Source organism: Panthera leo, chromosome F2 (genome assembly GCF_018350215.1).
Source record: "Panthera leo isolate Ple1 chromosome F2, P.leo_Ple1_pat1.1, whole genome shotgun sequence".
Classification (NCBI taxonomy): domain Eukaryota; kingdom Metazoa; phylum Chordata; class Mammalia; order Carnivora; family Felidae; genus Panthera; species Panthera leo.
In genome coordinates, this window is record NC_056695.1 from 66,134,564 (window position 1) to 66,151,858 (window position 17,295).

General features: G+C 47.9%; 1 protein-coding gene, 1 long non-coding RNA gene and 1 other non-coding gene across 10 annotated transcripts in view; 1 reads left to right on the top strand and 2 right to left on the bottom strand.

The window, feature by feature from the left end:
• The window catches only part of TBC1D31 (TBC1 domain family member 31), a 73,505-nt gene extending 66,247 nt beyond the window's left edge, over positions 1-7,258 (top strand). For 3 of the 4 annotated variants that reach the window (XM_042923637.1, XM_042923638.1, XM_042923640.1), the window contains 2 exons: positions 4,861-4,953; positions 7,125-7,258. In XM_042923637.1, coding sequence (XP_042779571.1) covers positions 4,861-4,953; positions 7,125-7,258 — 227 coding nt within the window. The remainder of the gene's footprint in view (positions 1-4,860; positions 4,954-7,124) is intronic. The other variant, XM_042923639.1, reaches the window with a different exon arrangement.
• LOC122210762 lies at positions 1,107-15,694 on the bottom strand. Of its 5 annotated transcripts, none has more exons than XR_006198231.1 (6): positions 15,231-15,694; positions 14,760-14,879; positions 13,796-13,953; positions 7,051-7,270; positions 4,709-4,783; positions 1,107-1,673 (listed from the first exon to the last, which is right to left on the bottom strand). It is a non-coding gene; the product is annotated as an uncharacterized LOC122210762 (long non-coding RNA). The 5 variants fall into 5 exon arrangements; XR_006198229.1 differs by having other exon boundaries at positions 4,709-4,902; XR_006198232.1 differs by having other exon boundaries at positions 4,709-4,902; positions 15,315-15,352.
• On the bottom strand, positions 12,873-12,945 carry TRNAM-CAU. The gene has a single exon. It is a non-coding gene; the product is annotated as a tRNA-Met (tRNA).
• Positions 15,695-17,295: the final 1,601 nt, after the last annotated feature.

Below are 17,295 nucleotides of genomic sequence, written 5' to 3' on the forward strand. Positions count from 1 at the left end.
ATCATCATCTAATTATGCCTACTTTTAAAACTCCTCATTAGCCCTCGTACTTTTTTGTGTGTGTGTATTTGAGAGAGAATGCGAATGAGCATGGGGCGGAGGGGGGCAGGGGGAGAGAGAGAATGTAAAGTAGGCTCGTGCTGTGAGCACAGCCCAATGCGGGACTCCATCCCACAACCATGAGATCATGACCTGAGCCAAAATCAAGAGTTGGATGCTCAACTGACTGAGCCACCCAGGCACCCCAGCTGTCATACTTTAGATTTAGGTCCCAGATAGCACCCCAGCCCATGAAGAAGCAGGGAGAGAAGAGTGTCACTCGTTGCACAAAGTAAATATTTACAGGGCTAGGTGGCTCAGTTGGTTAAGCGTCTGACTTCATCTCAGGTCATGATCTCACAGTCTGTGAGTTTGAGCCCCGCGTCGGGCTCTGTGCTGTCAGTTCAGAGGCTGGAGCCTTCTTCGGATTCTGTCTCCCCCTCTCTCTGCCCCTCCTCCACTCATGCTCTGTCTCTCAAAATATGAATAAACGTTAAAAAAAAATTAAAAAAAAAATATTTACAACTGGCCTACAGAAGACAGTAACCAGTGGAGCCGCGACCTGTCACTAACCCTCTCACACTCACCCCTCCTCCAGGAAGAGACAATTCATGTGGCTTTTAGAGAAGCTATGGATTTAGAAGTGCAAAAAAGGAAGAAACTACAAAAAGCTTCTTCCCCTTCCCTCATCAGAAATCAGTAGTCTTGCATATTAGCCCCTCTGCCTCCATGGGCTCTTCCCACCATGCTACCTAACTTTTTTGGAACTTTCCTAAATTTCACCAACGAGAGACCATTTGGTTAAGAATCATCCATTTTTCAAAAGGCAAATGTGTAAGGATTTGTCATTTTCTTAATCAGGGTGTATAAATGAAATCAGTCATTTGATCTTAACACTGGAAGATAATCAGCTGTAATTAGGAAAATGGCATTTTGATTGGAGGTGCTCAGCATTGGTTTGTCACTCAGGGCCTAGAATAGAGGAGTATGCAGTAGGAACCAGATAAGAGTGTGCCAGTGACGGGTCATTTATTTCAAATTTTTGCTTAGTGTCAAATCTTTATTAGCAGTGGGGGAGGAAATTCTTATTATTTTCTAGAAAACAGAACCTTCTGGACAATGTGAATGGCCCTTGCTACCCCTAAAATCCCAGGTCCATAAACTTACATTGTAGCTGAATAGTCATGTCCTGTAAAACAGTATTAGTCCAGAGTTGTATTTTTTTATTTTTATTTTTTTTTTAGTCCAGAGTTTTAAATGGGCAAAAGATACGAATTTACAGTTCTCCAAAGAAGATACACATGACTACAATACACACATGAAAAGCTGTTTAACTTCATTAGTCATCAGGGAAATACAAACCAAAACCACATGAGGAAAACATTTTTTAAATACAAAAACACAGTGAGATACTATTTCACACCCACTAGCATGACCGTAATTAGACAATAATAACACGTGCTGACGAGGGTCAGAGAACAATTGGAACAGTGCTAGAGGGGATGTAACGTGGTGTACTGTGGGAGACAGTCTGGCAGCTTCTCGGAGGGGTAAGTGTAGGGTAGCTTTGTGATCCGGCGGTTCCATTCGTAGGCATGTGCCCGGGAGATTCGGAAACACGTCCACACAAAAACCTGTACGTGAATGTGCATAGCATCATTATTCATAATAGCCAAAAAGTATAAACAACCTGGATATCCATCAGACCAGGAATCAGCCGACAGAATATAGTATATCCATACGATGGAAACTTCCATAGCAATAAAAATGTGGGTGAATCTTAAAAACCTTATGCTAAGTTTAAGGAGCCAGACACGAAAGTACACATATCCTATGATTTTATTCATGTGAAATGTTTAGAACAGGCAGATCCATAGAGGCAGAAACTCGACTGGTGGTTTCAGGGGGATCGGGAGGGTGACCACAAATGGCTGCGAGGAGTTGGGATGATGAAAATGTTCTAGATCAGTGGTGATGGTTGTACAACTCTGGGAATATACTGAGAACGCTGAATCGTACACTTCACCAGGATCAATTTTCTGGTATGTGGATTATATGTCAGTGAACCGTTATTTTAAAAAAAGACGTTAGTAAGTGCTGTTCCCAGGTGGTAACAGGTGGGGCCGTTTGACCAGGTTTTAAATTACTGGGCCTTTAAAAAGAGGACAGGCCTGGTGCCACAGGAACACACTCAGAGGGAGGGTTTCACCGTGTGGCGCAAGACCCCGGCCCAGGCGGCAGGCGCACTGGGTCCTAGTCCCAGCTTTATGGTCCGTGAAACTTGGCCGGAGTCACTAAGCTGTAGACCTCGGGGCAGTTTATTTAGCCACTTGTGTTTCTTCATTTGGATTTGTTCCGAAATGTTGACTGGTCTTCACTTTGCTCATTTGTAAAATGAGAACGTAGAGACCGGGTGATGTTCCATTTTGTTACGGCTCTAGCATGGCGGTACACCATTGTCTATGGCAAAACCATGTACGGTCCGTAGGCCCCTCTGAGAATCTTCCCAGGAAGATTCTTCCCTGTGTGTGCGCACACACACACAGAGTGTTTTCCCTTATAATTGTTGTGGATTCACCAACCAAAGCCTCCATGAACTCCACTCATACATGATAGAACATGTTGGATGCAATTAATCCATGGGAGAAAGTTGCCCGTGGTGGTGACAGAAGTTAGACCAGCTGGAGCAGAGTAGTTATCGAGACCACTGAAGAAGACAGGGACCATCAGTGCCAGGCTCAGGAATCGGGCCACATCCTGTTTGCCAACCTGGCTACACAGCAGAATGACCTGGAAACACTAGTGTAGGGCTTACCTCCTGGGGAAGGAACTTGGTGCGCAGGGTTACGAAAAGGAAGGAACTGTAGTACGTACCTTTTATTCCTTTTGGATTTTGTGATACTCATAATACAAATTCAGTACATAAATACTGATTTAAACTAATATGAATCACCTTTGGGGCTTTAAAATATATTACATTAAGTGAAGAAAAATAATAAATTGTGGTACAAAAAGTACATGAAAGGAACTTTTTGGCTTTTTACTTTATGCGTTCAAATTTGTTACAATTAGCTTTTTTTTTCTTTTTTTTTTTTTGGTAAATTACAGATTAAAAAAATACATACTCAGGACCTCACCTACAGTGATTGAATTAGGGAGAATTGGGATAGAAGCTAGAAAGCTGGATTTTTGTTGTACAATTTCATAGGCGAGTCTGCTCAGCAGTGTGTGAAACATGGCTGTAGGCAGAGGGGACCATTCGGCACTGGAACAGGTACCTCGTGTTTACACCGTGGCCCTTTGTGAAGGGGACGCAAACAGCCACGGGCACGATGGGTTTTAGAGGATGGATGCGAGACAAGGCACAGTGGGGTGTCAGACTTGGAAGGATCTGGAGAACCAGGGCCTGCCGTGTGAATCCTCTCTGCGACACTACAGTAGCGAATAGTGCGTATCTAGCTTATGCCAGAATATTACGGAGCTGGTGAGCTCACTACCTGATTCTATTTCTGCCAGTATTTTATTTAAAAGCTATGTCTTCCTTCTGTAAAGTTGAATAGGGTTTTGTGTGTGTGTGTGTGTGTGTGTGTGTGTGTGTGTGTGTTTTAGTAAATTCTCTCATTAGAAACTGTTCTTTGGAGCAAATGCAGATTATATCTATTACCTCTGCCACATGACAGCCCTTCAGATATTTTGAAGATGAGGCTTACATTCCATTTCCCCACACCAGTTCAAATTAGTCATTTGATAATTAGCCCCAAATAGTCTTAATGACTCATTGAACCATTAGCTAAAGCCCTTGAGACCAGGTAAAAGGCAGGCATCTTAATGAGTCAGTGTAACTCCAGTGGGCCTGACTCCTGGAGGCTTGGACCCTAGTAATGGGAGTAGAAAGGAAGGAACAGTCATGACTCTTGTGAGGATGAAAAATCAAAGACCTTGGTGTCTTACTGGATGAAAGGCTGTAGGAGTTGGAGAACAGAGAAGACACAGCTGAGGGGCAAATATAACTTTTGAGATGAGAGTGATTCAGACCAGGGGAGGCCCCAGGTCGGTTCTGGAACACTGCTGTGCCAGCTGCTCCGGAAGGTCTCAGGGGCGCCTGCCTCTCGCAGCTTCTCATTTGCTCTCTGCTGCTGAGATTAGGCCCCGCGTGCAGGAAGCCGCCAGAGGTGGGCTCCCCGTAGTCCTCGGGGAGGGCTTGCTCATCACAGTTCATGATCTTTTCCAAGAAATGTTTGGGATTTCTGTCCTAACGTCGCTACTTTTGAATTCTTTGTTGGCTTTTTGTTTTAGCTAAAGGTGTCTTTTTTTTTAAATGTATTTATTTTGAGAGAGTGGGGGAGGGGCAGAGGGAGAATCCCAAGCAGGCCCTGTGCAAGCAGAGCCCAACAGGGGCTCGAGCCCACAACCCGCGAGATCGTGACTGGAGCTGAAATCAAGCGTCGGACGCTTAACAGACTGAGCCACCCAGGGGCCCCTTGGGGACATATTTTAAAAACACCTTTAGCGGCGCCTAGCTGCCCTGCCAGTGAGATTCTCTCTCTCTCTCTTCCTCTGTCTCTGCCCCTCTCCTGCTTAAGTGCTCTCTCCCTCTCTCAAGAATAAATCAATTAAAAATAAATAAATAAAATACGTCACCAGAACTTCAGCTCTTCACTGCACTTACCCTGCCTCCAGAATGGTGATGGCGCTCCTCTCGATAGAAACATTAGGGGCTTTCATCCTTGGCAGTTGTAATTTCCTAGGGACGGTTTGCAGTTACGAAAGGCTTCCTACTCGCTCCCACATGTCTTCTCTATCTCCTCACTGCTGTGACAGTGCCCAGATGCCAAAGTGGACAGGCTGCCTCAGGCTATGTGCCTAGAACCTCACAATTAAAGGACAGTTCTGAAGTGGATTCCTCAACACACAGTAAGTTGATAAGCAATAAATACTTCTTCTATCATTTATCATTCATTCACTTATTTGTTTAAAGTTTTATTATTTGAGAGAGAGAGAGAGATCACATGAGCTGGGGAGGGGCAGAGAGAAAGGGAGAGAGCATCCCAAGCAGGCTCTGCACCGTCAGCACAGATCCCGATATGGGGCTCAAACTCCTGAACTGTGAGATCATGACCTGAGTGGAAGTCAAGAGTCACCCAGGCGCCCTGATTAGCCAACCTTTGATCCCTCCACTTGATCCACTGAAGTTTTTATTTTTGGAAGGGACAGGGTGGGTCAGAAATATGGTCATTAACTCATAAAGGAGCTGACAGTTTTCCCAATAAAGTATTTGATTTCTTTTTAAAATGGGGGAAGGAACAAGAAACCCTGTTAGACTTTGATTTCCACCGACTTTTTCAATAAAACTGTCATATAGAAGAAGCAGAATTTAACAAGATCTTTTGAGTTCTTTTAGAAGAACAGATTTTTAGGGGCACCTGAGTGGTTCAGTCGGTTGGGCGTCCGACTTCGGTTCAGGTCACGATCTCGCAGTCTGTGAGTTCGAGCCCTGTGTTGGGCTCTGTGCTGACAGTTCAGAGCCTGGAGCCTGCTTTGGATTCTGTGTCTCCCTCTCTCTCTGCCCTTCCCTCACTCACGCTCTGTGTCTCTCAAAAATAAACATTAAAAAAAAAGAACAGATTTTTATACAGTGCCCTCTAAAGACAAAGAAGCTTTATAAGAAATATACCTAATAAATAACAAGTCATGAGACTCTAGTACTGTATATCTTTGTTAACTCATACTTTACATGTATCTGTAAATTCTGTGTCAGAATATGAATTAAACCAAAAACCATGCATCAGTCAAATGAAAGTACACGAGATTCTCAACTGTTCTCTATGCTGACATGTCAGAACTTAAATTTTTAGTTAGATAATTCTAAATTAGAAAATCAAGTTCAAGACATTTGGTTAGTTTAGGTTCTTTAGCAGCAAAATAAGACCATAAACATTGTATTCCTTTGGAGGAAAATATAGTTTTCTGGAATTGGAGCTGACTGAATATGTAACTACATTTAAGAGAAGTGGATTTTTTTTTTTTAAGTTTATTTATTTTGAGAGCGAGAGCATGCATGTCGGGGAGGGTCAGAGAGAGAGGGAGAGAGAGAATCCCAAGCAGGCTCCACACTGTCAGCGCAGAGCCCATGTGGGACTCAAACCCATGAACCATGGGATCATGACCTGAGCCGAAGTCAGACACTTAACCCACCGTGCCACCCAGGTGCCCTGAGAGAAGTGTATTTTTAAGGGGCTTTTTTTTTTCTTCAGATTCCAGTGTTTACTAGCCACCCCCCCCCCCCCCCCGCCCCCAACTCAGTATGAAATGGCTGTTACACTTGGTTAGACACACTGTAATATTTTAATTTGACTCTCCCTGTGTTGGCCACTATTAAAACCATTTGATTTATTTGTATTTAGTCATTGGGAAAGTAGTCTTGGTATACATTTCTAAATATTAATTTTGGCAACTCAGAATGCTTTGTTTCAATACCATTAAGCATCATAGGAAACTTACTGTTGCAAAGAACTCACTCATCCTCTCTGGGACAAGATTTGTTCCTAATTTAAAAGATTGACGAGGTGCCTGGGTGGTTCGGTCGGTTAAGCATCCAACTTCGGCTCAGGTTTAAGCCCCGCGTCGGGCTCTGTGCTGACGGCCCAGAGCCTGGAACCTGCTTGGGATTCTGTGTCTCCCTCTCGCTGTCCCTCCCCCACTCTCTCTCTGTCTCTCTCAAAAATAAAATTATTTATATTATTAAATAATTAAAATATATTAAATAATTAAAAATTTAAAAAATTAAAAAAATTATTTTTAATAAAGATTGTCTATCTCCCCCAAATAAAAAACAAATGGTAAATAACCAAAAGTAGATGAGTTCTCTTTCTCTGATAACATTCATTCAATTCAACAAATAAATACTTGGCTTGTAAATGAAACAGTATAGGGAACAACACATTAAGCTTTTTGTTAAAGAAATTTGGTTCTTCAAATATCATTTCATTACTGATTTTTTGCAACGTTTACCTTTAAAATCCATGCTGTATCGTTGCTAATATCAGAACATTAAACTATTGTTATCTTAAAATTTTGTTTTCAAGTTTCTTTAAATCGAAGAAGAGTACAATGGGACACCATGGAACAGGATCTTATGGAGAGAGTGAGAAATCTTCGCCAGAGGCTCACGGCCCAGGCTCGTAACAGATGCCGAACACCTCATCTTTTGGCCACGTAGGAAGCTGGTCACCTTGAGGTGGAGAGAGAGAAACCTACTTGGCAATCAGTGGCACTGATTTTTACATTATTTATTTTATATCCCTACAGAAATCAACTTTTTGTATAGAAAAATGTATGTATAAAAATTATGTGGACTATTTCATTCTGATGCTTTTGGGCTTGTAAATGTCTTCTTGTACTTTTCATAATAAAATTTGTGAAGCTATTAAAGCTCGTATTAGGATCTTTCAGGTCACAAGGACCAGCATAAACCTCTAACTTTAGTTGATGAGAGTTTATTTTAAAGATAAACAGAAAAGTAAAGAACAGGAAACCATCTCAACAACTGTCCGACCAGAACTGAGGGGGAAGGCAGCAGGAAATTTAGGGCACCGACAGTGTGCACCACAGCGTGCTGTCCCCCGGCGGCGGGGTCTCCTCTTGGCTGGTGAGCCCACCCTGGGGTCTCCGTCTCTCCTTCTCCGGACAGCACTGGCTGCTCTCTCACTTGGGCCCTGAGCTCCATAACAGGGCTCCTCACAACTTCATCATCTAGGGCAGATTACTTCTGGAACCTTCCCTGAACCATTTCTTTTTCTTTTTTTTAAAGTTTATTCTGAGTGCATGTGCGTGCGCAAGTTGGGAGGGGCAGAGGGAGAGGGAACGAGAATCCCAAGGCTCAATCCCACAACCTTGGGATCATAACTTGAGCCAAAATCAAATGCTTAACCGACTGAGCCAGCCAGGTGCCCCCGTGAACCCCTTTATAAAAGGAAGGTAAAGGGGCACCTGCCCTGCTCAGTTGGTAGAGCATGTGACTCTTAATCTTGGGGTTGTGAATTCAAGCCCCATGTTGGATGTAGAGATTACTTAAAATCTTAAAAAAAATAAAAGGAAAGATAGAAATAGCTCAGGGACTTGAGGTGAGGATTAAGATAATGTAAAGTTCTGGTATTGTGCTTGACGTATAGTAAGCATGTTATACGTAATAGTAATTCTTGTTTCTGTGGTCATAAAGCCTAATCTTATAGTAAACCAAATACTTCAGTAAGCAAAATGCTCTCTTGGCTAATAGGCAAAGTCCTGAGGCAAGGCATTGGTTTCCCAAGAGCACTTTCTTCAGTCTACTTTTCTGTTCATTTGCAGGTCGTCACAAACGTGCCTTCAAGGGCCAGGCTGGTATGTGTTTGGCAACAGGGAAGTCACAGAATATAAAATGTATAATGATGGGAACTTTGGTGAACTAGAAATTGCTTGGTCACTGAAAAGCATTCAAATTCTAAAATATTCCCAATCCTGGGGCGCCTGGGTGGCTCAGTCATTAAGCGTCCGACTTTGGCTCAGATCATGATCTCACAGTTTTGAGTTTGAGCCCCTCATCAGGCCCTGTGCTGACAAGCCCAGAGCCTGGAGCCTGCTGCAGATTCTGTGTCTCCCTCTCTCTACCCCTCCCCTGTTTGTGCTGTCTCTCTGTCTCTCTCTCTCTCTCTCAAAAATAAACATTAAGAAATAAATTTTTAAATATTCCTGATCCTGCCAGCCAGAATCAGCTGTATAAGGCCCATTTTTACCTCTACTTCAGGTCCCCTTCTGTGAAAACTTAAACCTACTCAGACTGGTTTTGCAACTACCCACATCTCTTTTATAGTATTACAGTATTTCATTTAAAAAAAGCTTCCCTTTATCCAGTGAAAGTGAGTTATGCATACTAACACCCAAATGAAGTTCTTATCACATTCTTAATTTTCTCTGAATCTACAGTTCTCCCAGTAATACTCTTGCTAACGTCACTGCCTTAGCAGATTTCAGATATTTGCTTGACTCTCCAGTCATATGTGCTTGGTTGGCATTTCAAAGGCTATCACACTTCATAAAATACATAAACACATTTCTGATTATCCCTTTCTGCTTCTTGGCATAGCTTCAACTTACCCCCAGATTCTTTATAATGTAAATTCTCTGGGAATTGAATAAAGGTTGAGCTTAGCAAAAATTCTTCCCACTCCTGGTATCTTCTCTCTGGTACTCCCTTGAATCCTTGAATTTGTGAAAGCAGAGCAGTTTCTAAAAGCCTTTTCATATTTATTACATTCATAAGGTTTCTCTCTGGTGTAAATGGTTCAGTGTTGGATAAATTCGGGGCTTCAGCTAAATTCTCCACATAGGCTACACTTAAGCACTTCTCTGCAGTATGAATTCAGTGGTGTTAAATAAATTAACCCGTTTAACGTTTATTACATTCATATGGTTCTTGTCTAGTATGAGCTCGCTGATGTTGAGCAAGACTTGAGCATTTGCAAAAGGCCCTTGCACAGTCACCACCGCCCCCGACCGTCACAGCAGCAAGAGCCGCTACAAAGACTGCGAGCAGGTTGATTTATTAGTAGGAGTGCATCCGGCACAGCTTCTGGGGTTACTATCTGGACCCAGTTAGGAGACCCACGGCATGCTGATCTTAACAGGAAAACTTTAAGATACAATGAGTTATTAAACTATAAGTGAGTAGCTAACTTAAAGACGTATAGATGTAAAGGGTACCCAGGACCGAGGGAGAGTAAATGAAGGACTAACTCGGAAAGGAGGCTCCTCTTACTCCCTGGAGTGTTGTCGGCGGGGGGGGGGGGGGGGGGGGGGGGGGGGGGGGGGGGGGCCCCGTCCTGCACTGTGCATGTTGAGAGGGCCACGGGAAACCACCCTCTGGGACACAGCAAACCGAGGCTGGAAGGCAAGTGCCGAGAGCGGGTCAGGGGCCGCTTTCTGGCTCCAGACCTGGAACAGGCCCTCTCCGTGTTGGGAGGATTGTGGCAAAGTGGTCATCGGGCCGAGGCCCTGGAGTCACTGGGAGATTGTGCATTCAGGGCACACGGCTGCGGCGGAGTACCCCGGCCATTCCCACACACTCTCACTGGTTATGAGAAGCGGGGCAAGAATAAGCAGCACAGCACCTGGGAACTAAGAGGAGGCCCATTCCTCCTGCCACTTCCTCCAGCACCCCCTGGCGACAGCTTGCTGTCCTGCACATGTAGGAGGGCTGGAGTCCAGGGGGTTATTGCAGGGCAGGTAAGGAAGGGTGACGCTGGAGCTGAGAATAAACTGGTAACTGGCATTCCCATCAATTAAAAGTGGTTCTCACACTTCATTGGTTGACAGCAAAGTGGACTCAATGTTTGCCTTTTTTAAATCAAATTAAGATGCCAGAGTTTGCCTGGCATGATGTGGATGGCAGAATCCAAAAGCTCAGGGAGGCAGGAATGTAGGAGTGGATTTATTACATACGAACTTCTGGCTCACTGCCCAACCACATGCTCAGCCCCAAAGACGCTCCCTTCGTTAAGGCACCGAGTGAAGGGAGTATCTGTGAACTTGAAAAGCTCTGGGGTGGCATTCTGTGGGTGATGGGGGAGGGTGAGAGATGCCATTGTTGATATGCCCCCTGATTTCAGTGCAGGTGACGTGACGGGATTCCGTAGTAGCAGAGGCTAAGTGGCGGCATTCAGCTACCAGAGACAACCATTTAGAGCAGTGGGCAGCACAGAAGCTGCAGTAGTAGCGGATTTGGGCTCTTGGTAATGGATTCCCTTGTCCCTAAGAAGGAAATAGTTGCGGGGCACCTGGGTGGCTCAGTCGGGAAGCCCCCCGACTTCAGCTCTGGTCATGATCTCTCAGTTCGTGAGTTCGAGCCTGCATCGGGCTCTGTGCTGACAGCTCAGAGCCTGGAGCCTGCTTTGGATTCTGTGTCTCCCTCTCTGTCTGCCCCTTCCCCTTCATTCTCTCTCTCTCTCTTTCTCTCAAAAATAAATAAACATTGGGGCACCTAGGTGGCTCAGTAAGTTAAACGCCTGACTTCGGCTCAGGTCATGATCTCCAGGTTCATGAGTTGGAGGCCCGCATCGGGCTCTGTGCTGACAGCTCAGAGGCTCTGTGCTGACGGGCCTGGAGCCTGCTTTGGATTCTGTGTCTCCCTCTCTCTCTGTTCCTCCCCCACTCACATTCCATCCCTCCCCCCCACTCACACTCTGTCTCTTTCTCAAACACTAAAAACAAAAACCAAAAAAAAGAATGAAATAGTTGCCAGCCTACTAAAATGTTGCTTGCTTGATATATGTAACAGGGAAACTTCAGATCTGGTGTCCGAAAACCTGACTTGAGCCGTCACAGTGGAGACCCATGCCTGTCACCCTTTCCAGACCTACACTCATTTCCAGATCCAAAGCCATCTGACTGAAGGGGGGTGGGGCAGGTCCCCTTGAGGAAGGGTCCTGCAGGAGTGAGGGCCACATATTATGCTATAAATAATCCCCCAAGCTTTTCCAAAGGGGCCTGTTGCCATTTACTTGAAGGATTGGTAGTAGGGAAAAGAAAGCACCCAGCCCTTTCAGGGGTCCCTAGACATTGGCTCTAAACTGACACCAATTCCTGTGTCCACCAAAGTTAGAGCTAATGGTGGCAGGTGATAGGGTCTTGGGACAAGTCTTGAATCCCAGCGGAGGCAGTAGGGCCATGAAGCCAACTGTGGTTCTTTTCTGAGTACCTGAATGCATACTCGGAATAAACACATTCTACAAATGGCAGAATCTCCGCAGTGGCACTACGACTCGCTGACCAAGGGTCCTTACGGTAAAAAGAGCTAAGTGAAAGCCCCTGGAAGGTGCTTCCTCTCAGGATAGTAAACCAAAAGTATTATCGCATCCCTGATAGGAGAAATTGCAGAGGTTAGTGCCGCCGTCAAAAACTTGAAAGGTGAAGGGGAGATACCAGCTATCACATCTCCATCTAAGTGGCTATTTGACCTGTGCGGCACGATCAGAAACTTAGCTGGTGACGGCTGCAATTGTAGCACGTGTTTCGGACGCAGTTGCAACACGGCCCCGTCCCGCTACGCCGCCCCAGCGGCCACCGGCACCAACTCCCTAAGACCCCTCTCCCTCCCCTCTCGGGCGCTGCCCCCTCCCAGCTCCGCAGCCCACACTGCACGGCGGTGCTCGGTGCCCCGCGCAGCCTGGCCAGCTCGCAGGCCCACCTTTCCCTGCTGTCGAGCGAAAAGGACCAGCCCCCTCCCGGGACCACCTGTTCCGGCACCTCCCCGAGCGAGCCTTGCGCCCGCGGCGCCCGCAGCGCACTGCTGGACCCCGAGCACCGGTGCCGCCGAACCCCAGACCGTGCGCCCCGCCGGCGACTGCGGGTGCTCCGGGGCCAGGACAGGAGGACGGGGGAGAGTGGCACGGCAGGGACGCTGCCTCCGGGCCCCCCCCCCCCCCCCCCCCCCCGCGCCGCCGCGCGCGGGGGGCGGAGGGGCGCGGTTCTTTCTCGAGGGCTTACGAGGTCTCGGCCCACCCGGCGCGGACCAGTCTACTAGTGTGCCCCGGGTCATCGTGCCTCCGCCTTCCCGTCCTCGGTCCCGGACCCGAACAGAGAAGGGAGGCTTTGCGCTAAACGCAGCGTCCCTGCGCCGGTACTTCGGGGAGGCAAGACCGAGCCTAACGACACACTGGAGACCTCTTTGCGGAAAAGAGCAAAAGAGCGGACGTCGGGGGGGGGGGGGGGGGGGGGGCGGGGGTCTTTCTGTCCTCAGACAAGCAAATAAAACCCTTCGTGCTGGCAGGAGTGGAGACGGGAAGAGAACAAAAGTATTGTGCCCCGTGTGAGGATCGAACTCACGACCTTCAGATTATGAGACTGACGCGCTACCTACTGCGCTAACGAGGCACCTACAGGCTGTTTGCAGCCGTAGAATAATGAGGCTAGTGCGGGGACCGGGCGCGCATGCCCAGAAAGCTGTGGCTTTATTTCTGTCTGCAATGGGTTGCGAGACCCCACAGCCGACGCTGGCGCCAGACCCGCGTCCTTGGCAACCAACCACCGGCGCGGAGTTTTCCTCCGCCTGCTCCGCTGTTTGTCAATCAACAAACACTCTGGCTTGCTTGACCCCACTGCGCTGAGTAGTGAGGACACGGAGGAGTGGGATTCTTCCTGCTGCTGTACTACCTTACTTTTGTATAGTGCTTACAAAGTGCACACTTGTGATCAAGTGAAACACTTATTGGGCACCTACTGTATTCCCGGCCCTGTGCTGAGTGCTGCGTTCATAGGGACTCCCAGCCTCAAACTTGGGAGTGGAAGCGCAGATGCATAACGATTTGAAAACACACTTACAGGCAAGCACACATGCACACCTTTCCGGCCCCCCGCAGATCCCCGATCCAGCCTGCCCAGCCCCTCCCGGCGCCCCAGGATTGCACCGCGGCCCGGAGCTCGCCGGCTGCGCCACTCTTAGAAGCGACAGCAGCTCAGGAAACGACACCTCGCCACAGCCTCAGCTTCTTGGATGTCCCCTCTCTTCCTTTGCCCTCCCCTCCCCCTAACCCTTTACATACTACATTCATTGTTAAAGGAAACTATGTCCCTATCATACATGGAAAGCGACTGTTTTTTTTTAATACACTTTAAAATAAATACATAACTATTAAACTAGTAAATACTTTTCCATGTACCATCTGGCACACTTACCATTACGGCACACTTAAAATCTGTATATTTCGCTGTATGTGAATTTTACCTTAAGAAACGTAAATTAAGAATGAACTCCAGCCAACGACCGGCGTGCAGAAGGGCTTTGGGGGCATGCACTGACGGTTGGAAGTTTGAAGTGCTTCAAAAACTCGGGCAGTTCGCTGGCGGGCCAACTTCAAGGACAGCGAGGTAGAGATTCGAAGTCTGCTGGAGCAGAGGGATGTTAATGTAGATCTAGGTGGTGGGCGTACTGACACTCTACAAGTCTTTCAAGGTTTTCTATTTTTCTGAAACTTGTCATTATAAAATGTTGCGGGAGGAGTTTTTTTTTTTTAATCCCCCAGAATTTGGGAGATACGGTGGGATGTTAGGGGCGCGAATGGCAAGGTGGGTGTGAGGAGGTGGAGAAAATACTTTCGTCTTCAGACCAGGCACCAGAACTCCTGAGAGTTGGGGGAAAGAGAGTCTCTTTTGTTGGGGGTGGGGTGGGTGGCAGATCTCTGTATTTTGGAGAGAGACCCCTGGAGTGCGGGAGGTCAGCGAGACCCACATGGGGAAAGACTGCGAGCGAGCTCCAGGGCAGATGAGGCCGGGGGACAGGGGTGGGCTCTTAAGGGCATCGAGTCTCTTTAGGGGGAGTCGCGGGTGGTGCAGGCAGTCTGAACCCAGGACTCGCGGAGGGGTTCCACCCAGTCCCAGGGGAGTTCCCCACACTCACTGTTGCGGGTGGGAGCCCCACGACTACCCAATCCTCGGGGCAGCTCTACCACCCACGCTCCCTGGGAGTGGGGGGATCCAACACAGGGGCGGTGCTCAAGGTGAGGTCGCTGCACATCCCCCTACCCTCCCGCCCCCCAACCCGCGGGTGCAGGAGCGCGGAGCCGGGGGCAGAGTGGCTGGAGAGGGAAACCCCCAACACACACCCTCATAGGAACCCTTGTGGGGTCCCTGTCTACCACTGTTACAAACTGAGTCGCTCCTGGGTCCCGCAGGCCAACAGATAAACTCACCCACTGTTTGCCAGGGTTATGCCCTCGGTTTTGTCCTCAAGCCGTGTTAGGACTGCAAGACATCGCAGAGCCCAAGTCCATGAACAGGGAAGTGGCCACAGGAATGAGGGTCTTTCCAGGCTGAAAACAAGAACACAGAACGCTCTATGCCTGATATGAAACAGGTGAAGAAAGCAAGGGCAGAACTGGGTGTGGGGTGTGCCGTCGTTACAGTATGAAGTGGGGGTAAGAATATTCATATTTGCTAGTATTTGCACCCTACATCTCTGAACGGATACACAGAAAACTAAGATCAATGATTTTTATGTATTGGGAGTGGGTGGAAATGATGGTTAGAGGCAAGGATAGGATAAAGACTTTTTTTTTTTTAAGTAAACTGTTACTTTTTAACAGTTTTAGATTTATGGAGAAATTAGATAGCAGAGTTCCCATAAAGCCCGCCCCCAGTTTCCCCTATTACCAACATCTTACGTTAGTGTGGTACTTTGGTTACAGTTAATGAACCAGCATTGATATATTATTGCCTGAAGTCCATCTTGCCTCGGATTTCCTTACTTTTCCCCAAATGTCCTTTTTCTGTTCCAGGATCCCATGCAGGCTCCCACATCACATTTAATGGTCATGTCTCCTTAGGCTCCTCCTGGCTGTGGCAGTTTCTCAGTCTTGCCTTGTTTTTGGTGGCCTTGACAGTTTTGAGGACTGGTCAGATACTTTATAGATGGTTCCTCAGGGGACTTGTCTGATGTTCTTCTGGGGTGAAGGCTTTTCACTGTATACCTTTGAATAGTTGAAAATAAAATACTTGAAGTGTGTTAATCTATTGCCTATTTAAAATTATAAATCAACAAACCTAAAAGAGACCCAAACTGCAGGAACTAGGAAGGAGGAGGAGGAGGAGAAGGAAGGAGGAGGAGGGAGGGGAAAGGGGGAAGAAGGAGAAGGGAAAGAGGAAAGGGGGGGGGGGGGCGACAGGTGAAGACAAGGGAAAGGAGGGAGAAAAGAAGGAGGAGAGGTGGGGGAGGGGGAGGGGAGGAAGGCCTGGGGTGGGGGGCGTGTTTGCACGGGGCACCCAGTCTTGGCCGAGCCCGATAGCCGCGAGGGGGAGCTTTGCCCAACCCTCTCCGCCCTCACCCAGCCGGGCTTCGGTTTGCCTCGCGCCGGAAGGCGGGATAAGGGAGGCGGGGCGGTCCGTTTGGTTCTAGAACTTCTTCGGGCCCTTGGCCGGGGCACAGGGGCAGGGAAAGGGGAGCGGACGCGGGGATGGTCTGGGGGTGCGGCCACTCGATCTTGCTGGGGACACTGCGCCACGACTGCGTGCGGGGAACCAGGCTAGGCCCCTACACAGGTGACCCCACATCATCACCCAAACGTACTTACGGATAGTAGATCGCAGGAGTTGGGCGGGGCAGGGGGAGGAGGTACAAATATTCCACTAAAAAAAGTGTCTCCATCTTTCAAATACGTGTGTCACCAGTTCTCAAAGACTTTTCCGAGCGAGTCCCTGTACTGAGACACACAAGTGCTTCCTCCCTGCCTCCACGAGGCCCACGCTCTTGCAGAACCTGGGCAGGCGCCGGGTCCCCACTTGGCACCTCTTGGATGCGACCGGCTGTGTTCTGATTGAGTCCGGAGGAAGGGGTGGTCAGTGTCACCTGCCCACCAGGGTCGCAGACTCAGCCCCCCCACCCCCACCCTAGGCCTGGCTGGTAGTGGGTGACTGATGGCGGAGGCCTGGCAGGACCTCAGGTTGTGCCAGCGCCGGAGGTGGGGGTCGGGGGGGAATCCCAAACAAGCCCTTTCCACCTCCTGGCCTTTAGACGGGCTGTTCTCCAGGCTCGCATGTTTTTCCCACCGTCAAGCACCTTGTGACAGGGACCTCTTCCTTGCCGTTCTTCAGCCAAGCAAAAAGTCACTCCCTCTGCAAAAATCTGATCCCCCTTTCCTTGCTCATCTGCTTCTTCCCCCACTCCCTGCGCCGCTCCCTTGGGTGGATTCTGGCGCTTCTTCCTTCCAGCGAACACTTCTCCCGAGGCGGCGCATTTACTCCGGGAACAACCTGAAGGGGTCAGCACCACCCCTGTTCTGCAGCTACAGGTGCGCAAACTCAAATTCAAGGCGATTAGACGACCGGCTTAAGTTGGAACCGCTGGTAGCAGAGCCCGGGCGGGGGCAGGGCGTCAGACAACGCTGGGCCTCTCTCCCCCCACCCCCAGCAGCAACTGGAGAACGTGTTTCTTCACGTGCGCCCCCTAAAATAAATTGGAAACATTCAGGCACCTCCTTGAAGAATGTTGATGTCTAAACTTTTTCATTATAATTGCAGTCACAAAAGATGTAATTTTCAGTGTATGCAAATTTTCTAAAAATAATACTGTTTTTTAAACATATATCCAGTGAAATCAAAATATCCTATGAATTCCATACAAATAATAAGCTATTTTGTTTTCTTTTTAAGAGGTGGGTTTTTTTTTTTGTTTTGTTTTGTTTTGTTTTTAATTTTAGAGAAAGAAAGAGTGAGGGGAGGAGCAGAAGGAGA